The sequence below is a fragment of the Macrobrachium nipponense genome, chromosome 27 (assembly GCF_015104395.2).
Source record: "Macrobrachium nipponense isolate FS-2020 chromosome 27, ASM1510439v2, whole genome shotgun sequence".
NCBI classification, from domain to species: domain Eukaryota; kingdom Metazoa; phylum Arthropoda; class Malacostraca; order Decapoda; family Palaemonidae; genus Macrobrachium; species Macrobrachium nipponense.
The window spans coordinates 32,061,975-32,086,685 of NC_087216.1; the positions used below are offsets into that span (position 1 = coordinate 32,061,975).

General features: G+C 37.2%; 1 protein-coding gene across 4 annotated transcripts in view; it reads left to right on the forward strand.

Annotated features, from left to right (window-relative positions):
- LOC135200999 (kelch-like protein 17) overlaps positions 1–24,711 on the forward strand; it is a 148,790-nt gene that overhangs the window by 58,937 nt on the left and 65,142 nt on the right. For 3 of the 4 annotated variants that reach the window (XM_064229808.1, XM_064229807.1, XM_064229810.1), the window contains exons 2-3: positions 2,292–4,735; positions 23,726–23,822. In XM_064229808.1, the coding sequence (XP_064085878.1) occupies positions 4,601–4,735; positions 23,726–23,822 (232 nt within the window). In that variant the 5' untranslated portion in view covers positions 2,292–4,600. The remainder of the gene's footprint in view (positions 1–2,291; positions 4,736–23,725; positions 23,823–24,711) is intronic. The other variant, XM_064229809.1, reaches the window with a different exon arrangement.

The window sequence follows — 24,711 nt, forward strand, 5'->3', positions numbered from 1 at the left end:
TTATAATGCATAAGTGAATGTAATTTTACTATATATATATATATATATATATATATATATATATATATATATATATACTATATATATACATACATACATACGTATGTATGTGTATTATAGATCTATACGCACACATATATATATATGTATATATACACACACACGCACACACACACACATATATATATATATATTTATGTATATATATATATATCTATATATATATATATATATATATATATATATATATATATATATATATTATATATATAATCGAATACCACGGGAAAATGACAGACAGGAGCTCAGTACCAAGCGCTTTCGCGTGTGTTGTTTATTCGCGCATCGTCAGAGCACAAATGAGACAGTTTCAAAGAAGGTTACAAAGTAAATAAAACGAACAGTTAACCGTCTGGTATTCTTGTTCTTTTTGTTTACAGTGTAACCCTCTTTTCAAACTGTCTTACATAATAAAGTCACGCGCCTCTACTATGATTTTTAAGCATATATGAATAATATATATATATCTATATATATATATATATTATAAAATTTCATATATATATATATATATATATAGTAATATATATATATATATAATTAATATATATATATAATAATATTAAGATTAATGCTTGTAAATAGATGATGTATTTAAGTACACTGTAGTGTAATAAGATTTGGTAAAAACTTCCTTAACAGTACACTCCAGATATACAGAGGATGAATAATATGCTTGTAGATAACATTTATAAACAAGGTTTAAGTAGATTTTTTAGTTGTTTTGCCTTCTCGTCCTCACGGAAGTTTCATTATATTTTAACTAGATTTGTTTTATCACTTGAGTCTGATGGAGGAATGTTAAACACGAGATTTGTCAGTTCTTCGTTTCCTTGTTTCTGGCGGACTGGTATTATACTCGTGCTCTCTCTCTCTCTCTCTCTCTCTCTCTCTCTCTCTCTCTCACACACACATTTCCATCTTCAATCTCGTAACCTAGGGTACGTTTAGAATACTTTCCCGAAAAGAGGAAGCAGACCTTCTTTATTTAAGCCTTTTATCCCTCAGAACCGGAGCCTTCTGTTGATCAAGGTTGTATGTGTGACCTATGGCTTCGTTTAATGAGCATCCTCCGGGGTACGTGTTCAGGCTTGAAAGACTTGTTGCTGACACACGCGGCGTGTAAATTAATTACATTTAGGTTCAAGACTTCTTTAGACCGAGGTGTACTTAACTTCTTCTCTCGGGGTACCTTCAGTGTACGCTTGTAACATACGATCTGGGTACGTTGTCCCGTGTCTTCGTTATATGGCTTACCAGTTAAGTAAAGGCTACAGTGCAGTACTGACATCTGCTTATATTACCTGTATGCTTTCTAAAGGATGACATGAAAAAGCATAATCACAATTTAATTTGCATAATGCGTTTGTTTGCATGCTTTATATCAAGGTCCACTCCGTAGGGGGTAGTGCCTTCAGCATACCTCATTCGGTGCGCTGTAGGCATTACTTTAGGTTCTTTGCAGTATGCCTTCGGCCCCTATTTGCAACCTTTTTAATTCCTTTTACTGTACCTCCTTTCATGTTCACTTTCTTCCATCTTACTTTCCATCCTCTCCTAACAATTGATTCATAGTGCAACTGCGAGGTTTTCCTCTTGTTACAACTTTCATACTTTTTACTGTCAATTTCCTTTTCAGCGCGGAATGACCTCATGGGTACCAGTGCTTGGCCTTTGGCCTAAATTCTATATTCAATCAATCATATACTAGACACCTGTGATGTTTTCGTATGGTAACACTGCGTCTCAGGCTTTAAATAGTTACGCTATGAGTAAGTTTTAGGTAAATAAAAGGATATCTGGGTGTACATTTGCAATTGAAAAGTGTTTAAATAATTTTCTGTATTCGAATTACACTGTTAATATTCAAAATAGGACATTATTATAATTGTTGAATGTAAGCTGAATGTAACTATCTAGAGCCCGGGACGCAGTGTTACCATACGCAAACACCACAGGCGGGAGGACAGATGGAAAAAAACAGAGTATAGACACCTTATAACTATTCCAGGCTTGTGACATTTTCATGACAAATGAGGAAAACTAAGACGATGAAAAGCAAGCTTTACTGAGTAGCTTGATCAGACAGTGAACCAACATATATAATTTAAAAAAAGAATATATATATATATATATATATATATATATATATATATATATATATATATATATATATATAATAAAAAAGAGGATCGTTTTCATCCATTAATGATGTATTTTTTCTGTTTCAGGGTTAACTGCGCTGGATTATCCCGACTGCCTCCTTGAGTAAAGCACTGGGATTTCATTCGTCACTTGAGTATGGAATTGACTGCTAGTTCGAATTAAAAACTGCCAGCAGACTCAATTAATTGTATGGCAAAGCATGTGAATTGATTTTGAAACACCAATTTTTGATAAACCAACATTTTTTTGTCTTCGAATGAATTTCGAAAAAATTTTGGCTCAATTTTTGCTGACTTTGAAATGTTTTAAATGAATTTTTTGGTGTTCTAGTGTAGATGAATTTGATCAGCGAAATTACCGTCTCTTGACCCAAAAGACAGGAGTGTTTTTCTGTTGTTATTTTCGAAAGCACCAACCAAGTCCTGAAATTGTCTCATTGTTGTGATCGAGTGTTGTCTCAAAGTGAAGTGAAAGTCAGGGCGTGAAAACTTTCGGTTCTCGTTTTTCTTTTCAATGTAGAAAAAACTAAAAGGAAAGAAAGTAGCTTAGTATTAACATGACGCCCAAAAGAGAAATTTCTCACGAGAGAAAAATATGACGAGAAGCAGCACTGAAATGGCACGACTTCAAGTACCGTGATGTCAGAGCATTTGTATGGACGTCAAGGAGGATGAGTTCTCAGTTGCCCCGTCCCGTCGAGAGGAGGTAGTTGCTCGAGCGGAGCAAAAACTCCGAGTAGGATGCCGACGAATGTACTGGTAGCCGAATTTATAGTAATAGCTCTTACGTGACAGACTCAAGCTTTAACTGTAGACACTTTCGCTGTAGAAGGGACTAGAAAAGAATGCCAGGAACCGTTTGGGAAGATCTCTTGAACTCAAGAGAACGAGGGAGAAAGAATTTCAATTCGACTTTTGAGATTTATAACACGCTGTTACGGTGTACCGAGAGCTATTTCACGGAACTTGCACATTCTGAAGACTTACTATTCTGAATCATTCGAGAGTACAAATTCACCGCGGAAAGCACGTGGCTCGTGCAATTAGATATACCCATATTGCCAGAAGAATTCTGAAGAAACCTCACCAGTAACGAGAGACGAGAAGCTGTCATCATTCTTACCAACTGCAATATCCTTGTCCTTGTTTTCATCGGAAGAGACAAAGAAACTTCTCGTCATTCTATCCTTTTCAAAGTCAGGAATGAGACACAAAGCCCGCGTAAACCTTTCTTTGCAAACCGGATCTCATGAGATTCTCATGACAGAGTTACCGTAATTGCATATTCATGAATATTGCTAACCACCGATTCGTTTAAAACCTTTAGAAAGACAGATTTCTCATCTTAAGTCATCAATAAACATTAAAATCTTCATGCTAAAAATCTTTGTCACTTATTTCTCCATAAAAATACCGTACTCTGTGTCTGTTGACAGTGTAATGATATTATAATTATTATAATTATCATCGTTATTACTATTACTCTGAAAAGATTTCACGGACAAAAGCCGAGAGAGAAATCGCCCGAGGTAAATCCCAGAAGGGAAATCCTCTCCACATCTCTCGTAGGTCGTCAGCTTTAAATCCTTCCGAGAGAGAGAGAGAGGGAGAGGGACCTCTCACTTGAAGTAGGAAAAGCTCTTCCAGTTTCCTACTTTCCTTCATTCTTTTTCATAGTCTCATTATTTCATGGTACTCGGGGGCTGTGCTCCTCTTATATACATTCAGGTCCTCTTCCTTATTATTTAACGAATCCTTTAACTGCGACTCAAGGACAGGTCATTTTCCTGAGTCTGTCGGGCTCTTCTTACGGGGTTCTGTCCGCAGAACAAGCCTAGACTCATTTATACAAAAGCCACGTTCTGCGGCTATTCCATTTTTAATAAACTCTGAACGCCACTCGTAAAGGAGCGGAAAATTGAGCACATTATTCCGTCAATATCATAAAAAGCTTTTCCTGGTTACAGGAGGAGTTCCCATTTTATATCTAATCAAATACATCCAGGTTACATAAGAGCAGCGAGCGCTGTCGGAAGTGAAACAACTGCTAGAGAAATACGTCGTGTGTTGTTGTTGTTGTTGTTGTTGGTGTCATGGCTGCTGCACACTGCCCTTAGCATTGAGGTTAAGCCTCTTGAACGAGAACTCGTATTTCGTAGTGAATGCGTCATTCATTTGTTCCACCGTATGAGACAAATCAACACAAACACAGTTCCTGTAAATAACCGACACAGACAGACACAGCGTTCTTGAGGAGGGAAAACCGAAAGAAACACTCGACAATAACATTCATCGTCTAGCACTGTGATATCCTAGAAGGCTCATCCACTTATAGTCCTTGCATTCGTTCACTGCGAAGTCCGCGCTTATCCATAATGAGTGTCGAAGTAGGAACGCCTGGAACTCCCGCCGGGACGCCAACGCAGCCGCCTACTCATCATTTCCACGCAACGCCGGACCACGCCAGCGTTGCTCTGCAGGCGATGAATAAACTTAGGATCAACACCCAGGTAAGTCAGGATTGGGAGAGACAGTTTCGCTCCTTTTCATGTTCAGATATTTCTAAAAACTATTTAATGTCGTTGTTTCTGGATGGATAGAGATGGATGCGTGCTTGGGAATAAATGTGTCTGTGGGCCTCAGGTCCTTTACGTCTCTTCGTGTATAGCCATGAAGATCTTTTCTTCTTTAAGGTGACCCCGTTTCTTTTTGTAAAAGAAGTCTTGTCGTTGGGGATTCCTCCGTACCTGCTTATTCACTTGTACATTTTTCTCCCACAAATTCATTTCCAGACGACGTTTGTTTATATTTTTAAAAACCTGCTCAGGACTCCTCTGTTGACAGACTGCATTTGATGTCTAGGCCAGTCCCTTACGACGCTCCTGATTGGCTGCTGATAAGCCAATCACAGGGCTGAAAACTCTCAGCCTCTCTCGAGATTTCACATGGGTAGGATCTATGTTCCACCTCTCCTGAGGGGTACGTCTTTCAGGAGAGGTGGAACATACATCTTATGTGAACTCTCTCGAGAGATTGAGAGTTTCCAGCCCTGTGATTGGCTCATCTACAGCCAATCAGGAGCGTCGTAAGGGACTGGCCTAGACATCAAATGCACGGTTGATGTGGCTCTACTATAGATGCACCTGAGGAATGAATATATTTATGGCAACCGCAAATGCCCCATGTGTCGGTTTCAGATCTTAGACGAATTAACGGTCTCTATATATGACCTTTTTAGTTTTCAGTAAAAGAAAACTAATGCGAAGACTCTGCCTGTCCGTCCGCACGTTTTCTGTCCACCCTCAGATCTTAAAAAGGACTGAGGCTAGAGGTCTGTAAATTGGTATGTTGATCATCCACCATTCATTCATCAAACATACCAAATTGCAATCCCCTAACCTCAGTAGTTTGTATTTCAATTAAGGTTAAAGATAGTTACAATCGTGCGCTGGCAACGACATACGACATGCCACCACTGGGCCATGGTTAAAGTTTCATGGGCCACGGCTCATGCATCGTTTTCGAGACTACCGAAAGATAGATCTAGTTGCGGTGGCCATGATTATACGCCGTACAGAAAACTCGATTGCGCCGAAAAAAGTTCGGTACATTTTCTACTTGTTGATTCCAATCGCTTCTTGGAGTAGATTATGAATCGTTGAGTAATTGCACAGATACTCCTTTCAGTGTATCTGTTCTATCGGAAGTAACCTGGTTTACTGCAAGATGAGAAGTAAACAATGACTGCCAGTTTCGTAGCCATGAAACCAGCGGCTCCTGGATATGTGAAGGTATATGCCATGATGAGATGTCGTGAAGTATGAAGCAAGTTTGGTTAACATTTGGCATATCTTGTTAGTTTGGAGAATGGCCTTTGTTCATACAGCCCCTCCAGATCATATTGGTCATTGGTCATTGATCAAGTTAGTAAGGAATTTGCAGTAATTTATTTCTAATATTCGAAGGGAGGATATAGATGCATATATATATATATATATATATATATATATATATTATATATATATATATATAAATTTATAATATAAATAGATATATATATGTATGTATAATATAATAAGATGTCCTGAAAAACAACATTCAGAAGTTTATTTATCTCAGACACATTATACATACACACGCGCACACACACACACACACACACGCACACACACATATATATATATATATATATATATATATATATATATATATATATATATATGTATATATATAGATGTTAATTAAACTTCTGAACGTTGCTTTTCAAGACATATTATTTATAAGAAATTCTCAGTTTTATATCATGTTCCCGTGAACATTTAATAATCTAGGCTGAGGCAATAGAAAAAATGATGAAAAAAGGCTGGGAATAGTGTTAACCTGATCACATAGATTAGATACTGTTACAAAAAGGCATGAATATATTTAGTTATGAAGTGACTGGAGGAAAGATTTATCCAAGAGCATCGTTGCTTCCTTTGCTTCATCGACGTTAAATTCATTAAAAAAAATTTTTTTTTATGATATTCATTTTTTATGCAATCACACTGTAAACATCCGTCTTATAAAATCACTCAACAAATAGGTAGATACTTTGCAAAATCCCATGAATTCAAGTCGTTCATGTTACTTGCGACAGACAAAAACAGATTAGAAAATCAGAATAAGCACCAGCGCAGTTAGTAATGGAGAAAACACTAAAGTTTTTATCAGCGTTCTTTTTTCCGCACTTGAGTGAAATAACCACAGAGGATTGATTGTTCCCATACCAGTATGACGATAAGATTGAATAATATCGTCTCTGGAAACCTTTTAGAATCCGCGTAATTACAGTTCACAAAATTAAAGCAACGTTTTTATGTCATCCCGGATATGTGCGCCTTGACCTCATTCTGCTCGAGGTATTCCAAGGATATTTCAGTCAGAAACGGACGAGTGTAAATATTATCTCGCTTCTTTTATTTCTTTTCTGATGCTCTTACCTAAATTCATCTGGGATTGCTTCTCCCCATCTTCTGTTTACCCTTAGACATGAAGATCGTTGTTTATGGTGCCTTTAAGTTTTCTGTAAATAAAAAAAAACCTGTCTGTCCGTCCGCACTTTTTCTGTCCGCCCTTAGATCTCAAAAACTACTGAGGCTAGAGGGCTGCAAATTGATACTTTGATCATCCACCCTCCAATCATCAAACATACCAAATTGCAGCCTTCTAGCCTCTGTAGTTTGTATTTTATTTAAGATTTAATTTTGCCATGATCGTGTGTCTGGCAATGCCATAGTACAGACTACCACCAGGCCATGGTTAAAGTTTCTTGGGCCGCGGCTCATACATTATCACACGCTTTGTTAAAGTTAGCCTGCTCGTGCTTCTGGTAACGCTATAGGACCTGGCCGTTGCTGAAAGTTTCATGGGCAGCGGCTCGTACAGTATATATCATACGTTTTACAGAAAACTTGATTGTGCCGAAGAAATTTCTGCGCAATTTTTACCCGTTTTCTTTATTATCTATTGGTAAAATCGATTCGTATATGTAACAGTTTTCTCTTACATGTGGATTGTTTGAAAGAGCTTTAAAATAGAAGTGCAAGGTCTTGCACTACACTTTTCACTTTTATAGTTGCTATTTACATTGTGTAGATTTTATATCAGTGTGTGTTCTGTCAGATAGTTTTTTCATTGTATCTTCTCCCCCCCCACTTTTTTTTTTTTTTTTTTTTTTTGTAAAAACTAGGGAAAGGACTTTGGAGATATCCTAATCACAAAGTTAGTCAAGTGCAGAGATTAACATGTTGATTTTCGCTTTGGTATTTTCTTTTTTCCTGCTGTTTGATATTTGAGCTGTAACTTCTTTTTATATCGGCATTTCCTGGAAAATACCGACTCGGCTTTGAATTTATCTGTGTATTAGTTGTGCGTGCGTTAAACTAAACCATGACTGACGAAAGTGATTGTTTATATCCTTGGTATAGGAGCTGCTCAGAAAAGAAGGTACAGGACAATAAACTTTGATGAAGAGGTAAAGAAAACAGAGGATAAAAAAGCAAAAAAAAAAAAAAAGAAAAAAGAAAAACGAGAAGTTTTGACCACAGAAGGTTCCCTGGAGTGCCCCAGTGCCTAAATCCTTGTGACAAAGGCTATATGAGTGACCATAAAAGTGTCCTACAGCTATAAAACATTAATCTGGCCAGCGTGCTTCCTTCTCTCCCTCTTGTTTTCGTCTCTTTCCTTTGTCCTTTGGTCGCTCTCACCTGCCAGTTTATATGGCTGTTAGGTTTCTACACTTTTCCAGTTTGTCTGTTTGTTTACACTTATAATTTGAAGGGAAACACTCAATTCATTAGCCAACAGTTTCATTTGAAATAAGAAAATATTCTGGAGATGTCGTTCTGAATTCAACTAATCCGAGATGACACGAAATGATAAAACTCATTGGAGATTCCGTTCTGAAGTCAACTCATCCCAGATGACACGATCTTCGCAGGGGGGTAGCGCCGTCAGTGCACCTCATTCGGTGCAATGTAGGCATTACTTAAGGGTCTTTGCAGCGTCCCTTCGGCCCCTAGCTGCAACCACTCTCAATCCATTTGTTGTACCTCTATTCATATTCTCTTTCTTCCATCTTACTGTCCACCCTCTTCTAACAATTGTTTCATAGTGCAACTGCTTTGAGGTTTTCCTCCTGTTACGCCTTTCAAACCTTTTACTGTCAATTTTCGTTTCAGTGCTGAGTGACCTTATAAGTCCCAGTGTTTGGCCTTTGACCTAAATTTTATTTTCAACAGAAGCTATTTCCATTCAGTTTTTAGTTTTTCACAGGGTAATCTTCGCAAAACGTTTGATCTATTTTAATGTTTTTATGAGTAATCCACTTTTTTCATCAATCAGTCTAATTTTCTGTCTGTGTGGTAGATCAGATTACACACATGCACACATATATGTGTGTATATGTTAGATATATGAATGTATGTATGTATGTAATATATAATATATATATATATATATATAATATATCTATATATATATATCTATCTATAATTTATTTACGTTATATTATATATATATATATATATATATATATATATATTTATATATATATTAATTATATATATAATTATGGAGAGAGGAGAGAAGAGATAGAGAGAGAGAAGAGAGAGAGAGGGTTGGGCGAGTGAATCAATTAGAAGCTCTTCATAAGGGAGGCCGTAGGGTAATGATCAGGTGACAACTAGCCAGGATTCTTTTTTCAGCATTCCTTAATGCTTCCTGTAGAAATGTATTGTCGAGGGCATCGACATTCCACGACCCTTAGAGATAGTTATAGCTTTTGTTCCTCTAATGAAAGCGGACTCTATCATTTGGCCCGGGAACCGACAGTTGCTCGTAAAAACACTACGCGACAGAAGATAGCATAAATTTGGTATTGATTAAGGCTTTTTTGCGGCGTCCCTTCGGCAACTAGCTACACCTGCTTTACATTCCTTTTTTTTTACTGTACCTCCGTTTATATTCCCTTTCTTCCATCCTCCTACTCATCTTCTCCTATCATTTGATTCATATTGCAACCGCGAGGTTGTCCTCCTGTTGCACTTTTCAAACTTCTTACCGTCAGTTTCTATTTCAGCGCTGAATGACCTCATAGGTCCCAGCTTGGCCTTTGGCCGTATGTTCTATTCTATTCTCCACCCAAAGATTAGTCGCCATAATAAAGAAATCCACAAACTCCCCAGTGCTGCTCACACTTACTGCATGGAATGTAAAGACAGGGTATTTTATGGACATGTTCATGGCACAGTGATAAGACAACAAGATATCACATCTAAACTGAAATGCTTATACAGGGAAACAAGTGGCCGGTTCGCAAAAGTGCTGTAGTCAAATGCTACGGACTCCTTTTACCTGGAGGTTTTTGCCCGGGGTACAGTTATCCAGGATGCAAATACCCTAGAACCATATACTCATACACACACATATATATTTATATGTAATATCTGAATGTATTTTACATATATATATATATATATATATCTATATATATATATATATAATATATAATTATATATATATGTGTGTATATATATAAAATATAGTAATTATATTATAATTATATATATATATATGTATATATAAATAATATATATGTATATAAAAATATATATATATATATATATATATATATATATATATATATATATATATATACACTATATATATATATATATATATATATATATATATATATATATATATATATTTATATGTATATTATTTTATATAAATATATATATATATATATATATATATATATATATTATATAACGAAGACCAAAGGAAAATGATAGTCAGAAATCCAAGCGCTTTCGTCTTTACTAAGACATTGTCAAGGAACGAATGAAATACAATTGGAGAGAAAGTTATCAGGTAAACAAGAGATCAAAAATACCAGATGGTTAATTGTTAAAAGGGTAAAAGTTAAGAAGATAATCCAGGATTATCGGATATCACACGGTCACAAACCAAAACATAGATTTAACCCTAATAGAAACTACCAATTATCTGTACAATTCAAAACATGTAAAAACTGAATATATTAATTTTGTTGCTTATATATATCTACAACTTTTTTCATTATGAAGGCATCAAGTTTAAATAAACCAAGACTGAAATTTAGAACATTTCCATTATTTGACTTGATGAAACAGGATTCAATGATATTCCTTTGAACTGTGTCATTACATGGGATTAAGGCTCTTGCTTGACTCCAGTTAATAGGATGATCTAAATCTCTCATATGTACGAATAATGCATTCGATATTTGCCCAGTTCTCACAGAATATTGGTGCTGTTTGAGACGTTGTGAAAGACACTTACCGGTCTGTCCGTAACAGACTTTATCACACTTTTTGCAAGGAATTTGATATATGCAGCCTGGAAGATCTTTAGGAGAATTTTTGATTACTAAACTCTTGACATTAATATAACTGAAAACAACATTTATGTTAAAAAGCTTTAAAATTTCAGGAACATCGAAAAACCTTTCATCATAGGGTAATTTTAAGATGTTATGCTTTCTAAATTCAAGTTTGTCATTAGTTAAATAAAATGTTTTCCTAGCTCTTTTCCATGCCACATCTACAAAAGTCCTTGGGTATTTAAGTCTCAATGCAATATCATAAATAGTTTTAATTTCAGCGTCAATAAACTGCGGGCTACAGACACGTAAAGCCCTTAGGAACATCCCAGAAAAAACAGAATTTAACATTTTGATGGTGATTGGAGTAGTAATGAACAAAAGAGGCAATGTTAGTTGATTTCGAAAGACTGAAAAGGTGAAATTTCTATCATTTCTATGGACAGTTACATCAAGAAAATTCAAATTACAATTTCTTTCTTCCTCTACGGTAAATTTTATAGAAGGGACTAAATTATTGAGATTATTAAGGAATTCCTGGAGATTTTCGTGAACTGGCCGAATACAGTTAATCTCTGTATTGGCAAGATGTCATCTGCAGTTTTTGTCATTATTACATTTATTGCTGATATTTTAATTTTTCATTATTACTGTGATTACTATCAAATACAAAGTTTTTTTTACATTCAATTTTTGTATTTAGCCCTCTGGATCTGACTACTGTAACCACCTAAGGTCTCTAGTTGAAATTTAAGTTATATAATTTGTGCACTAACTGTTATTACTCTCAATGCATATTTTTTTTCTCTCACCAATATTATTACTATTATTACCAGTATTATGATTACTAGCTTTTATGCTACCTCAGCTATTTTGTGGATAAGTGCCGATTATTCATTTTCTCTTTCTTTTTTATCATGTCTAGATTGTGTATGTTACTGTCTGTATTTTGTATATTCAATGTATATGGCCCTGAGCTGAAATAAAGCATATTATTATTATTATTATTATTAAAAGTAATATAATTGAATCTTGTTTCATCAAGTCAAATAATGGAAATGTTCTAAATTTAAGTCTTGGTATATTTAAACTTGATGCCTTCATAATGAAAAAAGTTGTAGATAAATATAAGCAACAAAATTAATATATTCAGTTTTTACAGGTTTTGAATTGTACAGATAATTTGTAGTTTCTATTAGGGTTAAATCTATGTTTTGGTTTGAGACCGTGTGATATCCGATAATCCTGGATTATCTTCTTAACTTTTACCCTTTTGACAATTAACCATCTGGTATTTTTGATCTCTTGATTACCTGATAACTTTCTCTCCAATTGTATCTTAGTAAAGACCAAAGCGCTTGGATTTCTGACTATCATTTTCCTGTGGTATTCGCTTATTTAATAAAGTCACGTGCATCTACTGTGATTTATTATATATATATATATATATATATATATATATATATATATATTGTGATTCCTTGATGACATTTCTAGTACCGTGTCTTTAATGACCCTAATTACAATACACCACAGGCGACTAACTGTGAAGTACGAATGGCGTGGGGATTGAAGAAGCATCTATGAAGAGCGCATTGTAATATATGCAGTATATATATGTATATATATATAATATATATATATATATATATATATATATATTATATATATATATATATATATATATATATATATATATATATATATAATATATGTATGTATGTATGTATGTATATATTATATGTATATATATATAGAAAGATACATAGATAGATTAATAGATAGGTATAGAAATTATGCTGAAAATTCCTTACATGTGTCATTTTCAGCGCCTCAGTGGCGTGATCGGTATGGTCTTGACCTGCCACCTCGGTGGCCGCCAGTTCGATTCTCGGGCATTCCACTGAGGGGTTAGAGATGTGTATCTCTGGTGATAGAAGTTCACTCTCGACGTGGTTCGGAAGTCACGTAAAGCTGTTGGCCCCGTTGCTGAATAACCACTGGCTCCATGTAACGGAAAAACACCAAACAAACAAACAAAGGTTATTGAAAAGGCCGATTTTATTTCTTCGACTTTTTGAATGTCGTTTCTGTTGGTTTATGTAGATTGCGTGTCGGAGTGAGGCTATCCCCGGGAAATCAAATTTTTTTCCCCAGTGTTCTGTTCCTTACGATCATAGAAATATTCACCTTCAAATACGCCTACGGCTGTTTTTAGTAATCTTAGGCGGACGCTATTGTGGATTCTTTCATACATGCCCGTGACTATCCTTTTCATTGAACTGTAATTACAAAGTAATCAGTAATTATTGTTTTTTTCTTTTGTTAAGTCAAAGTATATAACATAACAACAAATAAAGTAATATGCATTTTATCGTTAACATAATTAATAATCAATCAATAAAGCTGAAGAAATATCCTTAAATTTCAGTGCAAACTTTCAACATTTTAAGTAAAATTCCGTTAACTAAAGTCGGTACTTTGAATAACATCTAATCGGGTAGAAGGGCATAGACCGCATACCCAATTTTTCTTCTTAATATAACTAAAATAACATTTTCAAGCTTTCCATCTTGTATTTACCTATGCAATGACACAGAAGAAAAGTCCAGTTTTGGGAAAAACGAACCACCCCCCTCCCATAAAAACTCAAGGTACAGGCCTGTCATGCCTTCATCTTTCTCTGCTATCGTTCTTCATGTTATAATAAAGTTCTTAAAGAGATTTTCATTTTTCATGAAAGTCAAGTCACATTGGAAGAATTGCTTGCCTATTTTCCCCAGTTATTGCACGCGCATGTATTCATAATCGCCTCGTGCGTGCAGACACATATGAACGTGCGTGATCTACCGACAGTGATTGCGGATTGAAATTGATTTTGTTATCATAACACTATTCTCATTCTGGTGGCCAGTTTTGTTAATGTTTTTTTAGATAGGAGGATGAAGGTTCGGTAACATCAAGCTGTCAACTCGAAGTTTGTAAATATCAATATTTTCCACGTCGGTTCATATAATGTTTGCTTTCCCAGTTGTCATTCTTCATTGTGGCGACAGGTTAGTATTGAATGGAGTACAGAATTTAGGCCGAGGGCCGAGCACTGGGACCTATGAACGCTCTCCGTAGGGGGAGGGGTGATAGTCCCGTTAGTGGACCTTATGCGGTGCACTGTAGGCATTACTTAAGGTTCTTTGCAGCGTGCCTTCGGCCCCTAACTTCCGTTCCCTTTACTGTACCTCCTTTCATATTCTCTTTCTCCATCGTACTTTCCATCCTCTCCTAACTTGATTCATTGTGCAACTTTGAGGTTTTCCTCCTGTTACACCTTTCAAACCTTATACTATCAATTTCCATTTCAGTGCTGAATGACCTCATAAGTCCCAGTGCTTGGCCTTTGGCCTAAATTCTATATTTACCTCAACCCTATGAATACCATAACGAGACCATAGCACTTCATGGATGACAAGGTTGTTTTTCCTTTTTAGTCTGTGTTGGGGGTACAGCAGATCTCTCATTGTATCGAGTACAACGTTTGGCGAGAGGTTATTCAGTAATTCTGTGGCCTTTATCAGAGAATATAATTTTGGTATGGTGTCTGTTCATTCTCTCTATGGTCACCGTAGTTGTTTGCGGTCACTGAGCATTATATCCTAGACGGTCATAGTTTCCAGTTAAAAAGAATGATTTTGTAATTGAGGTATTTCGAGAACAAGACCAATGGATGACGTAGGATTCATTGCAAGTGTGGAGATGAAAACCTTTATGGCCAAATACTAATAAGCGGTGTTTCCTTCTCTTGTATGTGCAGAGGCACAATTGAAGGTTTATTTGATGTGTGCTTTGATAACTGTTTGGCTTTCCATAGTAGAAACTATTTGAGAACTCTCAGCTCTGCAGGTTGCGAATCTATGCCTGATCAATACGGGAACAAGAGAGTGATTTGCGTCGTCAGAATTTTTGCTGAGCAGGGAAAAGGCTGACTAGAGTTTCCATTTGTTTTTGCTTATTTTCGAAGGGTTTCCCACTATGTACAGTCACTCATATAAGTTCATGGATGTCCGGGTGTTTGAGAGAGATTTCCATTTCACCCCTTTCTGGATGACAGGTGTCTGGGAGTGCGAAACTGGCCAGATGTTCAACTACCTAACTGCTGCAGTAGAAAGTTTCGGTGTGTGGCCGTCTTAAGTCACTATACAGACACGTTGTCCAGAAAGGGGTTGGATGGAATTCAGCTTTATGCTCGGAGACATCCATGAACTTATGTGAGTGACTATACATCAACTGTGATTGGCCAACTGGAATGTAATAATATCTGGTATAATAATTCGATAATGCCTTATTTCAAGTTATTTTAACTGGCAAATTGTGTCAGACCAGATCAAAATTCGCTCTGAAATCAACACTGAAGGGTAACGAACATATAAAACTGCAAAGCCAAGTGAACTTTCATTTACTATGCATTCCAGAGGTCATGAAATAGTTTTTCGTAAACAACTTTTAAACCGACATATGAATTCCCTTGCTGCTACAGCACTGGGTGTTCCTAACATTGTCCTAATTTATGGCAGTGCACGATATTGACAGATGTGCTTAATTCAGCCGTTTACTCTTAGAAGAAAGACCTATTTCTTGCGTTTCCTCAGGCCGTTTCGAACAAGCAGAGCTATCCCTCTTTTCTAATTATTTGAAAAAAAAAATTAAATATCATCATACAATATATAAATTTGCTTAAAAAAAATTCATATGGCCCAGGATAGGCAAAATGAACTTTAACCATAAGTCAAACAACCATTTGAAAAGGTATAGTTCCTGTAGGTGGGTAGTGCCGTCAGTGGACCTCATGCGGTGCACTGCAGGCATTACTTAAGGTTCTTTGCAGCGTGCCTTCGGCCCCAATCTGCAACCAATTTTGTTCCTTTTACTGTACCTTCTTTCATATTCTCTTTCGTTAACTTACTTTCCACCCTCTCCTAACACTTGATTCATAGTGCAACTGCTTTGAGGTTTTCCTTCTGTTACACCTTTCAGAAATTTTATACTGTCAATTTCCATTTCAGCGCTGAATGACCTCATAGGTCCCAGTGCTTGGCCTTTGGCCTAAATTTTATATTCAACTCAACTGAAAAGTTGAGTGGTTTTCGCTCTCGGCTACCAATCCGGTGGTCAGAAGTTCGATTCTCGGCACGCCCAGCGCGGAATCAGAGGAATTTATTTCTGGTGATAGAAATTCATCTCTCGATATAATGTGGTTCGGATCCCACAATAAGCTGTAGGTCCCGTTGCTAGGAGATCAATTGGTTCCTAGCCACGTTAAAATATCTAATCCTTCGGGCCAGCCTTAGGAGAGCTGTTCATCAGCTCAGTGGTCTGCTAAAACTAAGATACACTTAACTTGACTTGTGCATCCTCCACTACACCGACGTCACTGATACACGTCACCACTTTTGCGGATGGTTGGGTTGCTAAGCGCTGCTCTAACCTCATTTTCCTTAGTCATAAAGGTTAATGAAACACACATGGCAATGCACAAGTTAAGTTAGATATATCTTAGTTTAACCAGACCACTGAGCTGAAGAACAGCTCTCCTAGGGCTGGCCCGAAGAATTAGATATTTTTACGTGGCTATCAACCACTTGGTCACCTAGCAACGGGACCCACAGCTTATTTTGGGATCCGAACCACACTATATCGAGAGATGAATTTCAATCACCAGAAATAAGTTCCTCTGATTCCGCGCTGGGCGAGCCGAGAATCAAACTTTGGACCACCGGATCGATAGCCGAGCGCGAAAACCACCCGTCCAACGAGGAACTGGCAATGCACAATGCAGACGAAGTTTGAAACGCTCAGAGCTTTAGTGGCAAGGAAATCCATCGGTCGGTTTAAAAGTTGTTTACGAATAACACGATGTTGTGACCTTTGGAATGCATAGTAGGTCGGGGAGGGAGCTTTTAGCCCTGTTTTTATGGATTCTCGCCGGTCACCTTCTGGCTCGGACAAGTGGAAATCTGGTGTAGGCTTGCATGGAGTTGCTCTCTCACTGATCGAACATTTTTATTTATTTATAATAATAAAATCCGAATGGATCTTTCTTGCTTGTCAGCCCTGGGTAGGTAGGGGACCAGGAGGGTATGGGAGACATGACACACCACCCTCATCCTGGAAACCTGCTTGTCCGCCCGGATTAGGACATGGTAGGTAGGGGACCAGGAGGGTAGGGTAGAAGTGACACACCACCCTCCTCCTAAGAACCTGTTTGCCCGCCTCAGATGGGGCATGGTGGGTAGGGGATCAGGAGGGTAGGGTAGACATGACACATCATCCTCCTCCTGCAAAACTGTTTGTCCACCCTGGGTTGGGCAGGGTAGGTAGGGGATCGGAAAGGTATGGGAGACTTGATACACCATCCCTCCTCCTGCAAACCTCTTCGTCTACCCTGAGTTGGGAGGGTAGGTAGGGGATCGGGAGGGTAGGGGAGACATGATGGACAGCACTGGGTTCCAATGTAGCGTAGCACTTACCATCAAGCTGATATGAAAATACTTAAAAAAAAAAAAATTGTTTGTATCCATTATGAAATTGTAATTCAAGATTCAGTTCGTTTTCAGCAACATAAGAAAATATGCATTTATTGGCTTCAATTGATCATGATTGTATTTCTCAGAGTCTAGAAGTTACTTAATTGCAAGTGAGCGCCTCAGTGGCGTGATCGGTATGGTCTTGACCTGCCACCTCGGTGGCCGCGAGTTCGATTTTCGGGCATTCCATTGAGGTGTGTGAGGTGTATTTCTAGTGTTAGAAGTTCATCTCGACGTGGTTCGGTAGTCACGTGAAGCCGATGGTCCCGTTCATGAATAAACACTGGTTCCATGCAACGTAAAACACCATAACAAACAAACAGGTATTTTGGAGTCCTTATGGAACAATTTAGATTAATTTTTTAGCGCATGTTTAGAGTTTGATAACATTATTTAAAACTTTTCGACATATACGCATCAGAAGCATTTCCCTGATATTTTCAAACGATACAAAGAGTCCCTGAGCATTTTTTATTTTCCGGAATCGTATCCTTAATGTTGACAGCATTAGCGTCCATACTTACATTTCCGAGTGATTTAGTCTTCACTGAAAAACAAAGATTAATATTTCGCCACATAATATCTTTGACTGCGTTGATCTCCTGTCGCAATAAAACAATATTAAGAGGTGAAGGCCTCAAGAGAATGATGAGGTAAGCCTGGTAAGAAGTAACAACCTTTACGAACTCCGGTGCCGGGTGCAAAAACGACCCATCCCACACCATTTTGGGAGGGAGTCAGAGCCATGCTGATTACAGAGGGGAAATGAGGGATAAAAGCCGATTTTATCTCCTCGAGGTAATGATGACCCTCCCTCCGCCCAATCGATACTTCGCTTAATGACTTGCGAAGGAATGAGGTTCTCGAGTAATGACCCTTGAGAACGCACAGCCCTCGGCGTCTGTTTGTTCTTGGTAACGGCTATTCCGCTCTCAGGTTGGAGGCGGTTGTTTAGAAAAAGAATGTATCACCTTGGAATCAATCCCGCTTTACTTAAGAGTCTCTTTGCAGCGTCCCTTCGGCCCCTAGCTGCAATTACTTCCATTCTTTTTACTCTACCTACGTTCATATTCTCTTTCTTCCATCTTACTGTCCACCCTCTTTTAACAATTGTTTCATAGTGTAACTGCGAGGTTCCCCTCCTGTAACACCTTTCAAACCTTTTACTGTCAATTTCCGTTTCAGCGCTGAATGGCCTTAGTTGCTCCAGCGCTGGCATAATGCCAAAAATCTATATAAATCAAACAATAAAAATTAAAAGTAAATCCCGGATTACTGCAGAATGTAACACAGGGTTATCAGATATTGAAAAATCTAATGATAGACCATGGATGGAGTTCGGAGCATTTTAGATATAGGAATGAGAGAGAGTTGATCTTCTCTGTCAGTATCACTAACTTTGTCTGTCTGTCGTTGCAGATATATTATAATCGTCCTTGATTTGGTAGAGCTAACGAACAAAATGAAAATGAACATGACACACTCAACAACAGTGTCCTTATTTCTAGTGGCATGATATAATGCGTTCTAATCTCGCATGTGTTTATTTTTTTCGGAAAACTCATAGGTAGGTCGGATGCTCAACTATTCAAGCGTCCATGAGGTGCACTGTAGGCATTACTTGAGGTTCTTTGCAGCGTGCCTTCGGCCCCTCGCTGAAACCCCTTTCGTTCCTTTTACTGTACCTCCTTTCTCATTCTCTTCCATTTTTCCACCCTCTCCTAACAATTGATGCATAGTGCAGCTGAGAGGCTTTCTTTCTGTTACACCTTTCAGACCTTTTACCTAAAATTTGGCCTAAACTCTATATTCTATTCTATTCTATTCTATTCTATTTCTATTCTAATACCCCGGTCCTCCTCTGAAAAGAAATCGGGACAAACAGAATATCTCTTACTGTGGTCTTTTTTTTTTCTTTTTTTTTACGATACATTCAAGGATGGGGGCAAGAGACCCCTTGGGAATGGAAGGCTTCGAATAAATTTTTGGGTTTGTTTTTATTTCACCACACACACACACACACACAAACACAAAACCACACACTACACACCACACACACACATATATATATATATATACATATATATACATATATACATATATATATATATATATATATATATATATATATATATATATATATATATATATAAATCAGCCTATGGAAAAAATTGGTCTTGTAAGGAATGTCCCTTGTCTTTGTCATGAAACTACAAATAGGGAAATGTTCTAGCTCATCACACTTCCCTAATCATGACATACCTCTAAACAATTTTTGTCAGTTTCTAACCAACAGCCTTTTAAGATGTTCACAACGAAATGCGAGATACGGTAAACTAACAGGTTAAGTGTAACAATGAGCATACTCAACTATGAGCATACTCTGAATAAGATGTTTTTTTTTTCTTCATTCTTACGCTTGATACTTTACTTTTTAGACGGCTCTCTTTGAAGAGGAATGCCACATCCTACCCCATTATGAAATGGGAAATATAACCAAGACCATATATACGTATATATATATATATATATATATTATATTATATATATATAATATATATATATATATATATATGTATGTATATATAACAAAAATGTGCTGATTCTTACATAAAATTGTCCCGTGTTCTTGGTTACATTTCCCATTTCATAATGGGGTATGATCTGGCATTCCTCTTCAAAAAGAGACGTCTAAAAGTAAAGTATCAAGCGTAAGAATGAAGAAAAAAAAACATCTTATTCAGAGTATGCTCATAGTTGAGTATGCTCATTGTTACACTTAACCTGTTAGTTTACCGTATCTTCGCATTTCGTTGTGAACATCTTAAAAGGCTGTGGTTAGAATGACAAAAATTGTAGAGGTATGTCATGATTAGGGTAGTGTGATGAGCTAGAACATTTCCCTATTTGTAGTTTCATGAAAAGTGACATTCCTTGCAAAACCAATTTTTTTTTCTATTGGCTGAAATATTCCTCTAATTTTGTATGATGTTTTGTTAAAATCGTTATCGAGACTGAAACTGAGATAAATTTCCTAATTATCATCTCAGGTTACGAGCCTAAGTTGGTGTTTGTCTGTCATCTAATACCACGAAGGCATTCTTGATCAAATACTGATCTATCTTGCTCTGATGAGCAGCGTGACATCTTTAACCTGAGCAATGAATCTTGATATTAACGTCCAAATGTAACTGTATTCAAGTTGCTCTGGAAAATTGTGTAAAATTCAATAGTTCTCTCGACATTGGTATTAAACAAGTAAAAAAGGCACCGAAGTTTCTTCGGCGCAATCGAGTTTTCTGTCCGGTGGTGGCCTCAGCTAAGTCCCATAAAACTCTTAGCTGCGGCTCATGAAGCTCAGCCACGGTCCCGTGGCGGCCTGTGTTGTTGGTACCTCTAGCACTGCCAGAAGTACGATTATGTCTAACTTTAATCTTAAATAAAATAACAACTACTGTGGCTAGAGGGCTGCAATTTTGTATGCTTGATGATTGAAGGGTGAATGATCATCTTGCCAATTTGCAGTCCTCTAGCCTCAGTAGTTTTCAAGATCTGAGGCCAAACAGAAAAAGTGCGGACGGAAAAAGTTCGGACAGATAAAGTGCAGGCAGAAAAAGTGTAGACGGACAGACAAAGCCACCTAAATAGTTTTCTTATACAGAAAACTAAAAGTGGATGCGTCTGTAGAAGGAAAGTTACTGTTAGCATAAATAGAGGAAAAACTTGCAAATGTAGGAGGCCATGAAGATGAAGCAGTGTTCATTTGTGACCTTACCCTCTCAAGCCACGCCCCTCTTCTATTGATTCTTATGCAATGTTCGTGTCAATCTCCATCTATTCCATTTAGGTGCTGTCACAGTTTATAAACTGACCTCTATTTTATATATTGCTGTTAAATTTTTTTTTTTACCCTGACAGAATTAAATATAGTGTCAAAGTCAGTAGCACCTAGGCCAGGGATCACCAACTCTTTCCAGACACTTTTGCAGCTCCAAACGCTGAACAAATACCTTTTTATCTACTTTAAACAAAGGAATTATGTACCACTCTTAAGACAATATTTGATTAAATTCTATTCAGTTTTAAAGGCATAATATAGGCATCAATTTTATTGATTTTTTTTTTATGAGATATAATTAGTTTCTAAGGCCATTTTTGTCACTGCGGCTCTGACAGTACTACATTTTAATGATTAAATAAATGGCTCTTCTAGCTTTAAAGGTTGGTGACCCTTGACCTAGGGCATGCGTGTGACAAGTCAAACAGATATATCACAAAACAGTAGAATGAAAACACTAGTCGAGTTGTTGAGGCTGGTTTACTGGTTGTTTTAAGCCTAGCGGTTGTTTGAAGCAGTTTCTTGGCTCTATGGTGTCTGTATGTGTGTGTGTGTGTGAGAGAAGAGTGTTGTGTGGTGATGAGAGAGAGAGAGAGACGAGAGAGAGAGAGAGAGAGAGAAGAGATGAGAGAAGCGGGTGTGTGGGAGGAAAAGCAGGAAGAGCAGTAGAAAAAGGGTTTGAAATTTCTTTTGGTAGTTGTGCAAACCATCTTATTGACGAAATAATCGTAAGTAAAATATTTGTTGTTCAAATTTTAACTGCCCGCACTACTTCAGCAGAGTATAAAAGTATATAATCAAACTGCCCAGTGATCCGAATGTAAGTTGTGTGCAGTGGCGTTATTTCAGATTTTTCCTTTGGTAGGAGGGGGTAGGGGGAGGGGGGGCGGGGCAAAAGATTTTATAACTTAATGGCATGGGTGGGGTGGCGAGCGAAGCGAGCCCTATCGATAAATATTTGGAAATTTTGTGCCCATTTTGGAGTATTTTGGAGCCATACAAGATTCACCTTGAAGTGAATTTTACTGTTATTATTATTATTATTATTATTATTATTATTATTATTATTATTATTATTATTATTATTATTATAATATCATTTCAAAGGCTAGGGGGTAAACCAAGTCTTGGGAGAGGCCATCAGTGCCGTCCGTGATGACAACCCCTACAGGGCGGATTATGCAATCACTCTCAGAATAAATAATCACTTGGGATCCTGCCAAGCCAAAGAATGTGCAAAAAATCCGAAGAGTTCGCTGTCAACTCCGAAAGTTGTGAAAAATGAGGGGTTATGAAAAAGAGGAATTAAGGGCCGCTTAGAAACGGCCCTTGAATTTCGGATTTTGACTAAAAACTTCCTGGCGGGGGAGGGAAGTCTATGGTAAAAATTTGGTAGCCCTAGCTTTCATAGTATGTGCATCCATAACGAACAGACAGACAAACAGGCAGACAAAAATAGAAATTGCTTTTTATATACGATGGAGACTAAGAAATAGAAATGGCCTTTCATAAATATAGACTACTCAGTCAAGAAATGGTCAAGTATACTACTGTAAACTTTCTTGAGCGAATTTGACGATATAGTATTTCAGCAATGACTTTCAAAGGAAAACAAGCTGTCTTGTCATTGTTTTGTTCGTTTCCTCTCACGATGGTTTCCACTGATGCATCCTAAATTCTTTCGTTGAATAAGGCTGCAAAGACCAGCTTAGCAACTTGGCGAGAGAAAGCATCCCTATCAGAGAAAATATACATCCAGACAAGTTATTGAGGATTTTCTTCCCCCATGAAATGCGTGATTTGTACAGTTGAGAGAGAGCAACGAAGTATGAAATCTTTCGCTTGTGACAGTTTCTATGCATCGTGTCATTTCAGCTGAGAATGTTTCTTCATCATTGTGTGAAATTTTATATTTTATTTTAATTAAATTTGTCTGTCTCGGGTTGCTAACTTATGCCTTTTCCACCGAAAATGAAGTTAAAAAGGACGTTAATTTAATTTTCATTTATAAAGATGTTAAGAATTCGCAAAGAATAACTGGCTGATACACCTCTAAAACAGTTCTATGTCTTCATTGTTTTGTAACCCTTGCACTAATTTACTTCATGCCGCTTGCAGGTTGCAGATGTTGAGTTTTCTTTCCGAAACCTTTTTCTGAAAAGTTTTTCTCTTCCAGCTGTGCGACATCGAACTGGTGGCGGGTGCAGTGTCCGTTTTCGCCCACAGGGTGGTTCTGGCAGCGGCTTCTGCTTACTTCCATGTTATGTTCAACAGTGAGTAACTTTATTCGTATTTGTGTTGTAGCCTTGTGTCCATACATTTGACCTTTCACCTTTCTGCTGCATCTTTTTTTCAAGGATTTTCTACGCTGATTTCGAAATTCGACTAATTTATTAACACAAGAAATCGTGATCTGCAATAGATTCTCTTCAAGGTGTCTTCACTGCTGAAATTACACACAGAGGAAGCACATAAATGTAACGACATGTATTATATTTTTACACACACGCACATACACACATACATTTAATAGCTAGAAATCATGCAATCGAAGAGTCAAAGAAATTGAAACAGGAGTGCCCCATGAATTCATCTCTTGCAGTCTGAAATATATGTGAAATGCTCAATCTTTTCTCGAATGGACAACTCATGGCTATGAGTCCCGTATAGTACTGACACTAAAAAAATATTAGAGTTTACGGGTCACGTGGTCCCTGTCCAAAGAATTGTGGGTTTCTGAGTACAATGGAAGATTTGAGGAGAAAACACTTTGTAGTGTTTCTCTCCTAAAATCTTCTGAATGATTTTTTTGTTACTGTCATGATGGTTCCCGATGAATTGTCGTTGAGTAATGTTTCTCCTATAATGAAGAGTAGCCTATCGATTTTAATCCACTGTATAGATAAGTTTTTTATTTTTCTTTCTCGGAGGGGCGTGACGGGTTACGAGGGTTGGTGGTGTGTTGTTTACCTCCCAAGTATTTATAGTTACTGAATCTTGAGTACACAAAATTATACCAATTTCTGTTATCAGCCTGAGACACAATACCAATCCTAGAGCTTGCCGTATTTGGTAGCATCCCAGGTGTATTGGTAGGCTACAGTATTCCATAACGTTACTTGACGATTCGAATTGCCACGTATGTTTAAGAAAAGTATAGAT